General features: G+C 36.6%; 1 protein-coding gene across 1 annotated transcript in view; it reads right to left on the bottom strand.

Moving 5' to 3' along the window:
- Window positions 1–16,666, bottom strand: part of LOC150107598 (uncharacterized) — a 419,637-nt gene that overhangs the window by 73,655 nt on the left and 329,316 nt on the right. Inside the window, exon 18 of the mRNA XM_090391960.1 lies at window positions 6,621–6,735. Coding sequence (XP_090248086.1) covers window positions 6,621–6,735 — 115 coding nt within the window. The remainder of the gene's footprint in view (window positions 1–6,620; window positions 6,736–16,666) is intronic.

Below are 16,666 nucleotides of genomic sequence, written 5' to 3'. Positions count from 1 at the left end.
GCAAATCGAAGTTGAACGAATCTGGCAAAATAAAACGAAAGTTGTTCCCATAATAATAGGTGTTTTAGGCGCCATCCTTAAAACATTGAAAAAACATCTAGAAGCACTTGGGTTAGATGGATTAAAAATTGGGTAGCTGCAAAAGGCTGCTTTGTTCGGCACAGCTTTCATTTTCAGAAAGTATTTCCACAACTCATAGGCCCTTGGGTAGGGCTGGAATTAGTGGAATATAATCAGCCTTTTCTTAAGACTGAGGAAGCAAATCAAGCTTTGATGAATATTATATACATATATATATATGTGTGTGTGTGTGTGTAGAAAGTTTTTTTACTTTGGGTATAATATATGTTAAAAGATACCAAGTTATTTTAAATCTAGTTTTTTTTCTCCATTTCCCAAGTAAGCAAATGGACAAATAAGCCAAGTTTGCGCCTGCAACGTAATGCAAGTCTAACTGACCCATAAAGTAGTACAAGTCTAGGCAACTTGTGGTAAAGTTGGAATAACTTGGTAATCCTAAGCCTGGCTCCCACTGATGAGACCTCAATAAAGGTCAAAACCAGTTTGGGTAATGGCCCTTGCCTTTAATGCATAGCATCATACATCTCCTCAAGGAGATGGGCTTTGCATTAAGAGTAAATATTAAGAATAATGATCAGAGCTTATTCCAACTTTACCACGAGTTGCCTAGACTTGTACTACTTTACGGGTCAGTTAGACTTGCATTATGTTGCGGCACAAACTTGACTTATTTGTCTGTTTGCTTACTTGGGAAATGGAGTAAAAAACCAGGTTTAAAATAACTTGGTATCTTTAACATATATATATATATATATTTGCTCTTTGCTCAGCTTAGGATACAAAGGTCAGACAAAAGTGTATTATGATAAATAAAAAAGCAAACAGAGAACGTAATTATCAAAGCTGATCCAACTTTGCAAAATTCCTGTAAACTGTTGTTAAAATTCTGCGGAAAATATGCCATTGCATGGATATGTAAGTGTTTGGAGTGTGCTTTAGCTGCAGTAAGTTAAAGAACTTCCACACTGCATTACACACACACACACACGCACGCATGCACGCACGCACACACACACACACACACACACACACACACACACACACACACACACACACACACACACACACACACACACACACACACACACACACACACACGACTGTAGGTGAAAAACCACGCACGCACACACACACACACACGACTGTAGGTGAAAAACCATTTGGAAAACATGCCAACAACAAAAATGACTGCAAGCATTTGTCACTAAGGATGGATTGCCTGACATTTAACAACTACAGACAGCTGAAAATTCAAAATATTAACTGTAGAAAGCAATAAGACAGCTAGAAAACAGCATTTCTTCCCTCTCATGCCTTCAAATAAATCTTCAGTGCTCTATCAAGGCTGATAATTTAACAGAATTCATTAACAGGAGAAACATTGGCTAGCATTAATTCAAGAACCTTGCAACAAAAAGAACAAAATATGTGACTTTCCAACTAATTATAAAATATTTTTCAAAGGAATGGAAAGAAAGAGAGCTGAAATACTTGTGGTCAATCAGGAAATTGATGCAATATCGATTGTGTCGACTTCTGGCAGCAAAACAATGAGGACTTAATACGTATTGAAATTACATCCTGTGGAATCAAACCTTATTGTGTGTACCTTGACTATCACAGCATAAAGTATGACTTAATAAAATTAGGCAACATCATGGATTTTACTAGAAATCATGGTTAAATTCTTGAAATGGATAGTAATGTCCATTCTTTTTTTATGTTTAATGAAAACACAAATGAGAGAGGTAAAAAATCTAGAGAGTTTTTTGCATCCAATTCTCTATATATATTGAGCAATGATGCTAATACTCTATTCTTTTGAAAACAGCAGGAGAAGCAGTTTCATTAATTTAACAATAGCAAATGATGCCATTTTATCTCACTGAATGGAAATGCAAGAAAAAAGAAAGTTCTAATCATTGCGTATAAAGTTTCATCATCAGCAACAAAAATTTAAACAGAATTCAGAGATCATTAATAAGAAATTAACTTATACACATTTACAGAAGCATTCAAAGAATTTGAAAGCCTAATCTCAATGTATCATTTAAGCAAAGTTTAGGTGTCAGAAAGGGGCATCTAAACTTTGTCACCAGTGAGCAATAGCTCAATCTAGACCAGTACTTAGCCATCTGAACTCAGCACAGGATGACAGCCTTCCTTGTCTCTGAGCTTTCATGTTAGAAAAGAATCCTGTGATCAAACACTTAGAATACTTAAGAAGTTAAAGATTGATGGCAGAAAATCAGTTCCTTGGTGGCATGTTGAACTAACAGCTTTAAGAAAATGTATGAATGCACTAAGATGAGTATATCAGAAGAATCTACAAGAACCAAGATTTAAGGAAACTAGGTAACAAAATTACTATAAAACCAGACACAGTTATTAATCTGAAATTACAAATGCAAAAATAGAATCATAGAAAAAATTCTGTAATGTTTCTTTTTTTAAATTTGTTTGTTAAATTGTAAAATTATTAAAAAAAAAAACAGAATGGTTCTTGTACTAAAAACTTACCAGAAACTGCAGTTATTGTGATAAACAAGTTTTTTTCCTGATGACAGCAAATCAACAGATGAAGTAATTCCCAAAACATAGAGACAAAAAATGGCAACAGACTTAGACCCTCCTAATGATGATAAAATTATGCATAATGAAATCTAATCAATATTAAAATCATTGGATCCACGAACAACTCCTGATGAAAACAGGATAACTAGCAATGTACTCTTAAGAACATTTCTTGAATTTCTCAAACTCATAACAACTGTATACAATGAATGCCTGAAAAAAAGGATGCTTTCCTTTAATATGGAAATTCTCAATGAATTTCCATATTAAAGGGAAAAAAAAAACTAATAGACTAAATAATGGACTTGATCTATTCAAGAGACATATTTAGCTGCAATCAATATCTATTCAGACCTCAGTCAAGCACTATAGATGCTATTATGGAAGTTAAACAATTCACATAAAGACAGCCTTCAACAAAAAAATTACATGCTACTAATCTTCCTCAATGTTCAAGGAGCCATTGATGGTGGTCAGCCACAATTACTCATTTAAGGGATTTTGAATGCCCTAAAAACTTATTAAAGCTTACAAAAAATTATTTTAAAGATAGAAAAGCACCCATGACATTGAAAACCACAGCTGTAACGAAAGAAGTCAAACAAGTCTGTCCATAAGGTTCTTGCAAGTGGACCAGGTTTCTGGGATATCCAATATTACTCATTATTGTGACTTCCTTACACCACTGAAACAAAAGTTATAGCTTTTGCACATGATGTAATGATCATGATTTGAGGATGTGATGGCTTACAAAGATAATGAAGAACTCTTTAAAATTTCAGAATAGATGTATGAGAGGAATGATACATATAACAGCATCAAGTCTCAAGTGCTTCACATTTCATGTAAGTAATCAAAACAGCCAATAACAGTCTCTGTAAGCAGGGAAATTCTAGAAGTAGAGTGAGATAAAATACCGAAGAGTTATAACTGACAACAGCTTACAAGTAGTAAATCCCAGCAAGGATAAACTTGCTGGGGTTTATTATATTAAGCTAATGAGTGCTCAAGACAATATATACGAAAGCCATTCTGCCATTCATGACATCTGCTATACCTACATGGACTTCATCTAACATTAATCTGCTTGAAAATGAATGCATTCTGTTCCCTTCACTACAGTATTATGTTGGAGGTTTAATGGATTTTTTTACAACACTCAGAATGAATTAAATTAGAATTTAATACTCCTATATTTCGTCCTAGTCACTAGGACATCTACGGGGATTACAAAAACAATTAATGTAACATGCACACAAAAACTTACAATACTAAGCCCAACCACGTGGGTGACACTAAAGTCCTATCTAGGTGGAGCGCCCTCTAAGGGCGGTAGTAGGTGGCCTGGAATGTAAGGTGGGACCTCTGGTGATGAGTGTTTCCCAAATCTTCGGAAGCTTAATGCAACCGTATTTGTTAAGATTTGGTTGGTTTCTGAGAGCTGCTGCTGCTTCTAAGAAAAGTCTCTCTTTCTTGAATTTGCTGTGGTGGAGCATGGTGGTTTTCTTCCATGATACTCGGTGGGTGGTGTCCAAAACATGGTCAGCCAAGCCTGAATGGCCATAGTTGTGTTTAACGATGTACGACTTGTGTTCCTCCAAGCGGATGGATGCTGATCTGCCTGCCTGTCCAAAGTATGCAAGCCTACAGGAACAGGGCACTTTGTAAACTCCAAGCAGAGAGAGAGAGGGGGGAGCTGATCTTTCGTAGAACGGATAAGGGTAACAAGTTTGCGGTAGGGCTTGTATGCTGTGTGTAGGTTATACTTTTTAAGTATCTTGGCTATTTTTTCCGAAGTGCCTCGGATGTAGGGTATGGTGATAGCATTTTTAAATTCTTGTTGACGAGAGGGATGGGGAATGGGGGAGGAATTGATTATTTTTTTGATACTGTGTTCACTGTAGCCATTGGAGTGGAAAGTTCTGTGTATGTGGTTAAGCTCAGTAGTGAGGGAGGTTCCACTGGAACAAAGATTGTGGGCTCTCTTGGTAAGGGTTTTAATGATGCCATATTGTTGTGAGGGGTGGCGGTGGGAGAGTTTGTGAATGTATCTGCCTGTGTGTGTGTGTGTGTGTGGGTTTTCTGTATACAGAAAACCACCCTCAGTACTGAGCTTAACCACATACACAGAACTTTTCTCTCCAATGGCTACAGTGAACACAGTATCAAAAAAATAATCAATTCCTCCCCCATTCCTCGTCCCTCTCATCAACAAGAATTTAAAAATGCTATCACCATACCCTACATCCGAGGCACTTCGGAAAAAATAGCCAAGATACTTAAAAAGTATAACCTACACACAGCATACAAGCCCTACCGCAAACTTGCTACCTTATCCGTTCTACGACAGATCAGCTCCCCCTCTCTCTCTCTGCCTGGAGTTTACAAAGTACCCTGTTCCTGTAAGCTTGCGTACTTTGGACAGACAGGCAGATCAGCATCCATCCGCCTGGAGGAACACAAGTCATACATCATTAAACACAACTATGGCCATTCAGGCTTGGCTGACCATGTTTTGGACACCACCCACAGAGTATCATGGAAGAAAACCACCATGCTCCACCACAGCAAATTCAAGAAAGAGAGACTTTTCTTAGAAGCAGCAGCAGCTCTCAGAAACCAACCAAATCTTAACAAATACGGTTGCATTAAGCTTCCGAAGATTTGGGAAACACTCATCACCAGAGGTCCCACCTTACATTCCAGGCCACCTACTACCGCCCTTAGAGGGCGCTCCACCTAGATAGGACTTTTGTTCACCCACGTGGTTGGGCTTAGTATTGTAAGTTTTTGTGTGCATGTTACATTAATTGTTTTTGTAATCCCCGTAGATGTCCTAGTGACTAGGACGAAATATAGGAGTATTAAATTCTAATTTAATTCATTCTGAGTGTTGTAAAAAATCCATTAAACTTCCAACATAATGTCCTCACAGCACTTAAGCCTCTACACAAGAACTTCACTACAGTAAATGGACACACATACTGCAAGGAAACATGTTAAGGAGAAGGAAAGCTCTGAAAGCAGCAAAGAATATAGCATATACACTGATGGAAGTAAAATAGAAGGAAATGTCAGTTACTCTTTCATCATATACCACAGCCAGTCCATTATAGAAGAATGCTGTTTCAAACTACATCCCCACTGTTCAAACAGTAAAGCAAAATAATTAGCTATAGTTTATTCACCATCATATCTTCAGAAATTAGAACTCGACACTTATCAAAACTCCAGCAATTTATATTGACAGTAAAATTATTATAGATGGCATTAAAAGCCAAAACATCTACCTAATTTTAATAGAGCAAATAAAAAATCTGGTAAGGAATCTCACTCTAAAGGGATGGGAAATTAAGTTCTGTTGGATGAAAGTGCATATTGGAATGGATCAGTTGACTAAGGAAGAAGTGGCTATAAATGAACTGCTAGAAATTAGCTGCAAAAAAATATTTGCAATCAGCTATAAAAACACTTGAAGAAGAAATAAACCTAAATTTATGGGAAGATGAATGGAAAAATATTTAAAAATGAATAAACCACAAAAGAATTCATACCAAAAGCAGACTCCAGCTTAAAGTAGATGCCATCTCTCTCTCTCTCCATTTAACTGTGTTATTAAGCTAAAGTTATGTACAACTTCTTAGAAAAGAAACTTCCCCACTTCCTACACAGTATGGTTAGTAGCAAATGTCTTTTGGTTGGAAATCAATTATATCCATGGCATGTATGTCATGGAGAGCTGAATAATTTGTGATAATGTCACATGAATTTTTTTTCCATCTGGGGATTATTTTATTATAAGCAAATAAGTAAGGTATTTACATTTTGATGTAGTGCCTGGCTGGAGAAACTATTCCTTTGTCATCTCCAACTTCCCTTCCATCTATACTACTCATTAGATGCTACCACTTGTTTATATTAATAAAGTGTGTCTAACTTATAAAATAGACTCAAATCTTTCTCACCTGTGCATCAGATGACATTATACTAAGAGCACCAATATCATGAAGAACATCTTCAGCAGCAATTGTTTCTGCCCTAATTCTTGATTCAGCAAAAGCAACATCACTTGCCAAATCTCTAGATATCCATATAAAAAAGATATTGCCATATTTAACAAATGATCTTTTAATTCAGGGGTGTGCAACTTAATGTTTGTGGACTAGGTCTAGTGGAAAGCTATTTTTATGGCTTTAATAACCTCAGAAGAATGCATTCATTTTATCAAGATATCAGTCTACCTTTACTTTTTCTCCATTCAAAAAATGCTATCCTTAGTTGAGCTTATTTTAAGCAAGGCATAATATTTGATAATATTATAATTATATAACCATAATATTTACAGCATTTAATGGTATTACTTAAGAAGCCTAAAATAACATTACCTTAAAACCATTTTAATGAAGTCCAAATTCATGTTCTGAAAAGATTGCACACCCCTGTTTACATAGTTATTTTTGAAAAGCTCACAAAATTTTCAATATATATTAACTTGAATTCTGCTTAAGTTGTTCTTATGATGTGATATATATTAACTATACTGTACAACATAATTTGATTAATTTTAATCAGCTTTAAATATTTTAATTTCTTAATCAGAAAATTATGAAAACAACATATTATAAGACAAGGTGCCTTTAACTGGTTTTGACAAGTAGAGGCATGTTTTGATTCAATTCTGAATACTGCTGCTTCCTTCTGCACCTCCTGGGCTAGGTCCTGATTAGATAAAAGCCGCTTGCTTTAATTAAGTAAGCTTAAAATATATATGCGCCCAATAATATAAATTATGTGATTTTATTTTTTAAAAGTTTATGTTTTTTTTTAAATTCCTTTTTTATTTATTAATTATTGTTATGGTGTACTATGAAGCAACATCTTGGAATAACAAAGTATATTTAATTAACTGTTAACTAATATTTTGCACTGGTGAAGTTGGTATGTGAAGACCTGCAGATTCAAGGAAAAGCTTGTCTGGATAAAGCCATTAAAATCTCTCATTTGAAATCTGATTCAGTGTAGAAATTTTTTTCTTTGCTGGATCAATGAAGGAATCAGTAGCATGATTAGAGCAACCACAGAATGAAAATACTTCCAGTAATTTCTTAACTGCCTGATTTGATTTTTTTTTTCTCAACTACCATTTAAGGTGAGTTAGTCAGCCTCATTTCTACCAAAATCTCTTCTGCCCCCTTCCCCCCCAAAAAAGATGAACATGCCAGAGAACATATATAATTAATACCAATTTGTGTCTGCAATTGGTTTTACATCTGGAACAGTTGAAGCCTGATACCAGATTAGTGAGTTGGATAGATTGTGGAATGCTGGCTGTTGAGGTGGAGGAGGAATGACTAATGTGTCTGCGCTGTGGAGGTAAATGGAGAACACATCACATAATGCATCTTAGCCAGACAGCAGGTTGGAGAAAAGCAGGGAGAACCCATTACTGTTCTCCTCTATCTGTTTATGAGTGGTATCCTTCCAAGTAACCAGTATGGAAAACAAAACTGAAGAAATCAGTGATGTCAGAAGGGGGGGGGGACATTTTTAAGCAAAGTTTAGGTGTCAGAAAGGGGGTTTGTTAGGGAATAAAGAAGTTATGTCAAAACTAACCATAATATCAGTACTGCTTAAAACTAAATTTGGTTTAAAGATTTAAAATAGGTGGAATTTTTGTATAAAATGAGGTATGGGCATTTATTGGGTGGGAGCAGGTTGAAGATTTAGCTTTTATTTATTTATTTATTTTTTGAAGCAAACAGTAAATTAAAAAAAAAAAAAAAAAATCTTAATAACTATGATTGTGTGACACTTCTCAAGATTTGGGAAACAGTAATTCTTAGACCTCTTACCCAACAACTAAGCTTCTAACCAGCACCCACAATGGTACCCCCCCCCCTTATTCCAGTCTAACAATTTCCACTTATTTTTTGGATGGATTGTGTGCATTATTACAATTTTTACATTATATCCCAAATGATGTCTCTGTGACAGAGACAAAACAGCAGAACCATTAAACCTGACTATAAGTCATATTAAAATACTTTATTTTTATTTTTTTAAAAGTATTTACTGTATTTAATCTCTGCTTTTACTTTTCTGATAGCATGGAAATAATTATATTACAGTAATTTTTGAAAACAGTATGATTAATAGTATTTAAGCCAAATGGAAGACATTTTGATAATATTTTTTTTTTTTTTTAAAGCTGTTACAATAAAGCAGTGAGCATCAAAATTCTTTTACCATCTGACTGAACGTGAAGTCAATAAAACAGTTAAGAAACAGTCGTTATGAATAAAATTAACAAGAAAAGCAACAAGTCAAATTTTATTACTCAGCAGTAATATAAATACAATAAAATGATATTATAAATGAATATGATGAATTATAAATACTCCAAAGTATTCCACAGCAGAAGAATGGCTCTGCCACTGATATCAAATCAATATTCCATGGTATTTCATAACATGGATTCTCTTCTTACTATATCTGTGATCTTCCTCACTTGAACTTTATACTCTGCATGTATCTTTTTGTTAATTCTACTTTTATACACCTTCTATAACAGCTGCTTTCTCCAAATTGCAGAATTTTTAAATTAAACGTTCTTTCATTTAACTTCTACAATATTTATCCTACTGATTCTTGATATGTAGTCTGATACTTATCATCATCAGCAAATATTACTGATATGCAGGGTCAGCTATCTCAGGGATGCAATGGGTGCAATGCACCCGGGCCCCACGATCGAGTGGGCACAGTCGGTACACATTTGTGGAAACGTATTATATTTCGAATGTGTTTTTTTTTGTTTTCTTGTGCCAAAAATCATTTGCAGTTAAGAGGTTTTACAATACGTTTATTTCGAATCCTTTAATTTTTACCTTTGAAAAATATTGTAGGGTCCCAAAAGGTTTCTTGCACCCAGGTTCCTTTATAGAGAAGGCCGGCCCTGCTGATATGTATCCTCAAATGGTTTATGGGACACTAATTAAGTACTTCTTGAATTAGTTTACATTATTACTAGTTTCCTAACAAAAGTTTTCTTCCAAATTAGTCTGTTGTTTGTCATGATGTGAATCATATCAGATCTTCCATTTTTGGTCTATTAAATGCATCAACTCACCTAGATTTTGGTCTTCCAGTGGGTCTCTTTCCTGCCATCAAACATCTGTTTTTTATCTTTCCTTTCCCATTCTTAAACAACCATGCCACTTAGATTGCTCATAAATTCATTCCTGAATGTAAACAATGTCAAGTGTTTCATAAATATCTTCATTTTTCATATAATTCTGCCGCTGAGCCATCTGTTTACTTCTCTAATTTTTCTTAAAAACTCTCATGTCTGTATTCTCCAATCTTTGATCAACTGTTTTATTCCTAATCTAGGTTTCAGATCTATAAGTTTGTTTAAATGATGTCTTGGATGCTACTAGTCCAAGTATTTTCAACTAATTCTTCTTCTTCTTCTTCTTCTTATTATTATTACCCCATGACCTCATAATGGAGTCAGACTCATCAAGGGGAATCCTTTCATCACACACACACACACACACACACACACACACACACACACACACACACACACACACACACACACACACACACACACACACACACAGCTAACCATACAATGCCTTAAATACATTTGAATTTTCTACAAACATCACACTCTCAGCCAATGCATTTACAGCTGAAGTAATTAAGTAAGTAATAAGCATTAAAAAAAAACATGCTGTTCACAGGCTCCTTATACAGCTTTCAGGGGTGACCTCTTGTTCTCCTTTCCATCTCCCACTATTTTATGAAAAACCTCTTCAACATTAATTTGCATCTTCTTAACCTTTTTTTCATACTTGGTATTCTAGAGACTAGAAATTACCTTAGCAATTGCCTCTGGACCTTTTCCAATATCTCTTCATCCAGATGACTAAATGTGTGCAAAGTAGTCCACATGTGGTGTAATGAAGACCTTATACAATGGATCTAAAATCTCCTTATTTCTACAAGTCAGTGTCCTCTACATCATTGCCAGAATTTGTTGTGTTGTCCTCACAATTTTGGCAGTGTGTGGCCTCTAAATTTTAAATCCTTATCCACACCATCATCCCAAGATCTCTTATTTCCTCCACTTCCAACAATACATCACTGCCAAGAGTAAATTAGGTAAAACTGTACATTCTATCTTTGTTTTCCAAATTTTAAAACCTTACATTTTGCAACATTTAACTGGCATCCATACTCCTGTACCCATTCACTTAGTCTATTTGTCTTCTTGTAAGGCCACATTTGCTCTACTTCTTGCATCATCTGCAAACTGAATTATTAGTATTATTAACATCAGACCTTCACGGAGTCAGAGACTCATTGTGAGAGGTACACACAATGCTCATTCGACCATGCTTTATACTGATTCAAGTCTACATTCACAACTCACTCAGGCAATGCATCCCACTCACCAACCACTCTCCATGCAAAGAACCTGCTCCTCACTACTCTGCTCACACCCTCCTTATACAGTTTCCAGCGATGGCCTCTTGTTCTATCTCCCTCTCCCATTCTATGAACAATCTCTTTCAGGTCAACCTGGTAACAACCCCTGACTATCTTATACGTCTCAATCACCCCCCCCCCCCTTTCTCCTATTCACGAGGCTTTGCAACTTATATTCTCTCAATCTGTCCTTGTACTCCACATTCCAAAGACCACCTTTGTGAATCTTCTCTGGACAAGAATTATTTGGAGTAAAGTGGATGACAAACAATATTAAACAGGAATTGCATGTGAAAAAGAGGCTGTGGAAGAGATATAAGGAGACAGGTGAAGAGAAGATGCATGAAGAGTATAAGACACAGGCCAGAAGAGTGACTAGTATGATAAGGAAGATGAAACTGGAATAAGAGAGGAGATTAGCCCTAAGATCCAAAGAAAATCCTAGGGAATTTTTTAGATGTGTGGCCAGTAGGAGGAGAAATGACTGTGGAAAAATGATATTGTGGGATAAAAATGGGAATAGAGTGATTGATGCAAAGGACATAGTAGAATTGTTCAATGAACACTTTATTGGAGTATTTCATCCTGCAGGAGTCAGTTTTAATGCTAGAGGGATAGGGCAGGTTCGAGGTTTAGAGGTACATGAGGAGAGTGTGGTTCAGATACTGAGTACTCTGGATGTCAGTAAAGCTGTGGGATGGATGGTATTTCACCACGAGTTTTGAGAGAATGTGCTAGGGAACTGATAGCACATTTGACCTAGCTTTTCAATGAAAGTCTGGCTGCGGGAAAGGTGCCCATGGAATGGAAGGACGGTAAGATAGTGCCATTGCATAAGGGCGGGGTAGCAGACTGGAAGTGTCAAATTATAGACCAATTTGTGTTTCATCAGTAGTTAGTAAGATCTTGGAGAAAGTAGTGAAGGAACTGTATACAGCATTAGGCAGATGAGGGTAATGTTATCTGTGAGAATCAACATGGATTTATAAAGGGGCGCTCTTATTTTAGCAATATGCTAGCTTTTTATGATAAAGTTACAAGAACATTAGATGAGGGAAAGGCATATACTGCCATTTTCTCGGACTTAGTGAAGGCATTTGACAGGGTGCCACATGATAAGCTGATATTTAAGTTGCAGCACATGGGTCTGGATGTCAGATTGGTCAACTGGATTCAGGATTGGCTGTCCGATAGGTATCAGAGAAAATTGTGTATGGTGGGGCAGTTTCAAGGAAGCAGAGGGTTAAAAGTGTGGTCCCACATGGCTCAGTACTGGGACCTATATTGTTTAACCTTTATATCAATGACATTGTCAGTGGAGTGCAAGAGGATATTCAGTTGTTTGCAGATGTTGCGAAGCTCGGAAGGATTATTAGTAATAGTGCAGATGCGGCAGTCCTGCAAGAGGATTTGAATAAGCTAGATAGATAGGCAAATGAACGGGGGTGTCAGTTTAATGCAGCAAAATGTAAGGTCTTGAGGTTTGGGAAACATCAATAGGACACTGCATACTCTATGGGATGAGTTATACTGGAGGAAGTAGGGGAGACAAGAGATCTGGAGTTGATGATTGGCAGAAACCTGAAATTTAGGGGACATATTGCAAAGGTGTTGAAGGTAACACAGAGGATTGCTGCAATAATGAGGACACTGACCTGCAGAGATAAAACAGTTATCATTCCGTTGTACAGGGTGTCCCAAAATTCACACAAGGAGTAATTTTGATAGGAAAACACAGGTTTTTAATTAAAATTGTAATTTCTTATTGATTCATAAAGTATACAGTATAGGGTTATACATGGAATAGCATATCGGGTAAATGGCCTCCACGGCTTTGCTGGCACATACGCATGCTTTTGTCGAAATTTTCCATGACTGTTTTGCATAAATGTGGCTGAATTTCATTGATACAGCGCTCAATTTCCTCCTTCAAGGCGTGGGTGGTCATGGGCTTGTTGGCATAAACCTTAGACTTCAAAAAACACCAAAGAAAAAAGTCCAACGGCATTAAGTCAAATGATCTGGGCAGCCAATTTGATCACCAAAATGGGAAATTACACGACCAGGAAATGACTCATGCAGTAATTGAATTGTTTCTCGGGCTGCATGGCGTGTGGCACCGTCTTGTTGAAACCACATGCATATCCATATCTTGCAATTTAGGCACAAAAAACTAGATTATCATGTCGCGATAGCGAGCACCATTAACTGTTATTGCCTTACCAGCCACATTTTCGAAGAAGAAGAATGGACCGATGATGCCTCCAGTGCAAAATCTGCACCAAACAGTGACATGTTGTGTATACATTTTGTTTCTCAACAATCACTCGTGGATTTTCTGAACCCCAAATGCGACAATTTTGTCGATTAACGAAGCCATCAAGATGAAAATGAGCCTCATCGCTGAAGATGATTTTGTTTGAAAAATAAGCATCCACTTGTTGTTGTTCCATAATCCATTCAACGAACTCTCTTCGCTGTGTGTGTGGTCAGTAGGCTTCTGTTCTTGAGTCAATTGAACTTTGTAAGCATAAAGATGCAAATCTTTCATGAGAATACACTGTAGAGAGCTTCTCGAAATGCCCAATTCAAGACCACGGTGCTGAATTGATGTTAGTGGACTCTCAGCAACACTCTCACGAACTGCTTCGATGTTTTCTGTTTGAACGACTTGTTGAAGGACAGCCAGAGTGTATAAGATCACTAATTGATCCAGTTTCCTTGAATTTTTTAATTAATCTTTTCACAGTTGATGAAGTTAAATCACTATTCCGACCATATTTTGTACGAAAATTGCGAACTGTAGCTGCCAAACCTTCATTATTTTTAAAATATTGCTCAACAATGAAAATGCATTGTTCTTTTGTGTGGCGTTCCATTTTTAATAACCCTGAATTGGCAGCTGTCATCACGCTGTCTTTTTTTTCTCGTTGGCAACACTTTACTGCACAAATGGCGCTAAATTTAAATCTTGCGTGAATTTTGGGACACCCTTTATAAGACCCTGATCAGACCACACTTGGACTATTGTTCTCTGATTTGGTCCACAGGATTTGGAGGGGATAAATTAACTGTGGAAAGGGTACAAAGGCAGATAACAAAGATGGTTTCAGGACTGTACAATGATAGTTATGAGGATCGGCTGAGGGAATGTGGACTGCAGAGTTTGGTGGATAGAAGAAGGAGAGGCGATATGATTGAGACTTTTAAACTGTTGAGAGGTGGTTACAGGGTTGGCACTGAGGAGTTCTTTCTCTTGGTTGAACATCGGGAAGGAGTGATGACAAGAGGCCATCCCTGGAAGTTACGAAAGGAAACTGTGAGCAAGAGGGTGAGGAGTGGTTTCTTTGCATGGAGGTGGTTGAACCATGGAATGCATTGCCTGATGGAGTGGCGAGAGCGAGAACAGTCAATGAGTTCAAGGAGTGGTATGAGAGACTTTGTTTCTTAGGGGGGGGACTTCCCCTCGATGAGTCTTGATAGACTTCGTGTTTCTTAGGAAGGACCTCCCACAATGAGTCTTTTGACTCCATGGAGGCCTGAATAATAATAATAATAATAATAATAATAATAATAATAATAATAATAATAATATCCCTTATTTTGTCTTTCTCCATTAGGATGTTTTCCCTGGTATCTTCAATGCAATGAGAGACTACCCTTTTGCAAGATTTTCTAGTTAGCTCCCTAACTTTTTCATGAAGTTCTCTGGTTTTGTTCTTTTTGTACAGAAGTTCAATTTCCTTGCATTTGTTGTTAAGCCATAGTTCTTTTGCAATCCTACATTCTTTCCTGATCTCCTTGTTGAGGAAATGTGGAAAGTTCTTATATTCAGGACAATATTTGTATTTCTTTTTTTCCTCGATCATTTTCAGTATCTTGTCATTCATCTAGGGTTTACTCATGTTCTTCTCAAATTTGGGAATTGTTTTTTTACTGCCTTTTTTATGCCTCTTTAAATTTCTGCCATCTATCCTTAATCTCATCTTTAAGGTAAGGATACTTGGTGGAATCAGGAACGCTAACAGCAGTGGATTGTGCCAGTTCCTTTAAAAATTTATCTTGTATTTCTTGATTTTTAAGGGAGCCAAGATCATATTTTTCTATGTTTATAGGTCTCATTGTTTTCTTTAATTTTATTGCTGCCTTAATGACCGCAAGTTTGTGGTTTGATCAAATATAAGCCCCTTGGTGTGTTTGGGCTTGTAAGATGTTATTCCAGTTTTTTGTTTTAATCATTATATAGTCAATCTGGTTTCTATAGCTGTCTCCAGGACTTTTCCATGTGTAAAGTTTTCTAGGAGGGTGGCTAAATAAAGTATTTGCTATTACCAGATTGTTTTCTTCACAGAACTGTATTAATATTTATCCTCTTGGATTTCTATGTCCCAGGACCTGGTTTCCCATGCAGGAAGAGATCTTTACTGAGCCTACTTTAGTATTTAGATCTCCCATAACAACAGTTATATCATCTGATTTAATGTTGTTAAGTGCATTTTGAATGTGCCTTCATAGAAACACTCTACATCTTCATCTGGGTAATCAGAAGTAGGTGCATATTTGGACAATAAAAATATTAAAAGGTTGAGCTGCAATTTTTAATGCAATTATCTTGTTACTTATGGGCCAAAATCCAAGTAAGGATTGCGCAATCTTATTTTTTAGTACAAATGCTACTCCATTCAAATGTCTCCACATGAGTATATAACTGAATGGCTCTTTCTGTTTATTTTTCCACTATTAGTTCATTTGACTTCACTGATACCAGCAATGTCAATTTTCATTGCTTGAAGTTTTTGTACAGGGGCGAATTCTCCATGCTTGCTATGCTTGCTGCGTAAGCTCATTAATTGAGAAAGAAGTAATATTTATTTGTTAATAAATGCATGCATTTATAAACATTCCATTTAGGCTTTTATTTTTGTAGATAGAAGACATCTTAAGCTTACCCGGCAATAATTAAGCTTTGTGGTGTGTATTGAAGGCTGATGCTTGCTTGTCTAGTCAAAGTTACCTTGGCTTGCTTGGTTGTAGGAGCTTCCCAGTCTTCGCAGCAGCACTGTGATTTCATGTGCATGCATAGCCATTTCACATCATCTCACTCTGTTGCTTAAACACAGGCCATACACAGTCAAGGCCGATGCTTGCTCGTCTAGACAAAGCTACCTTAGCTTGCTCAGTTGCAAGAGCTTCCAGGTCTTCACAGCAGCAGCAGCAGCACTGTGATTTCATGCACGTTCATAGCCATTTCACATCGTCTCACTCTGTTGCTTAAACACAGACCATACACAGTCAACGTAGCTCTAGCCAGTGAGCTTCAGCCAGCCTTTACAAGTGTGCGTCTTGCTTGAGAAAATTAAACAAGTGTGCATGTTGCTTGAGAAAATTAAGTTACAAACAACTTTTTATGAGGATGTTATTGACCAGTTCATAAAGAAGAACTGTAGGGTAGAATTTGTATTCACGTAGCTAAATTGAAAAAGATAGAATATCATTTGTATATTTGTATGATTAA

This window comes from Typopeltis vanoorti, chromosome 4 (assembly GCF_054136105.1).
Source record: "Typopeltis vanoorti isolate ZY-2024b chromosome 4, IOZ_Tvanoo_1.0, whole genome shotgun sequence".
Classification (NCBI taxonomy): Eukaryota; Metazoa; Arthropoda; class Arachnida; order Uropygi; family Thelyphonidae; genus Typopeltis; species Typopeltis vanoorti.
Note: the sequence above shows the minus strand (reverse complement) of the source record. Positions and strands in the feature narration are given on the sequence as shown.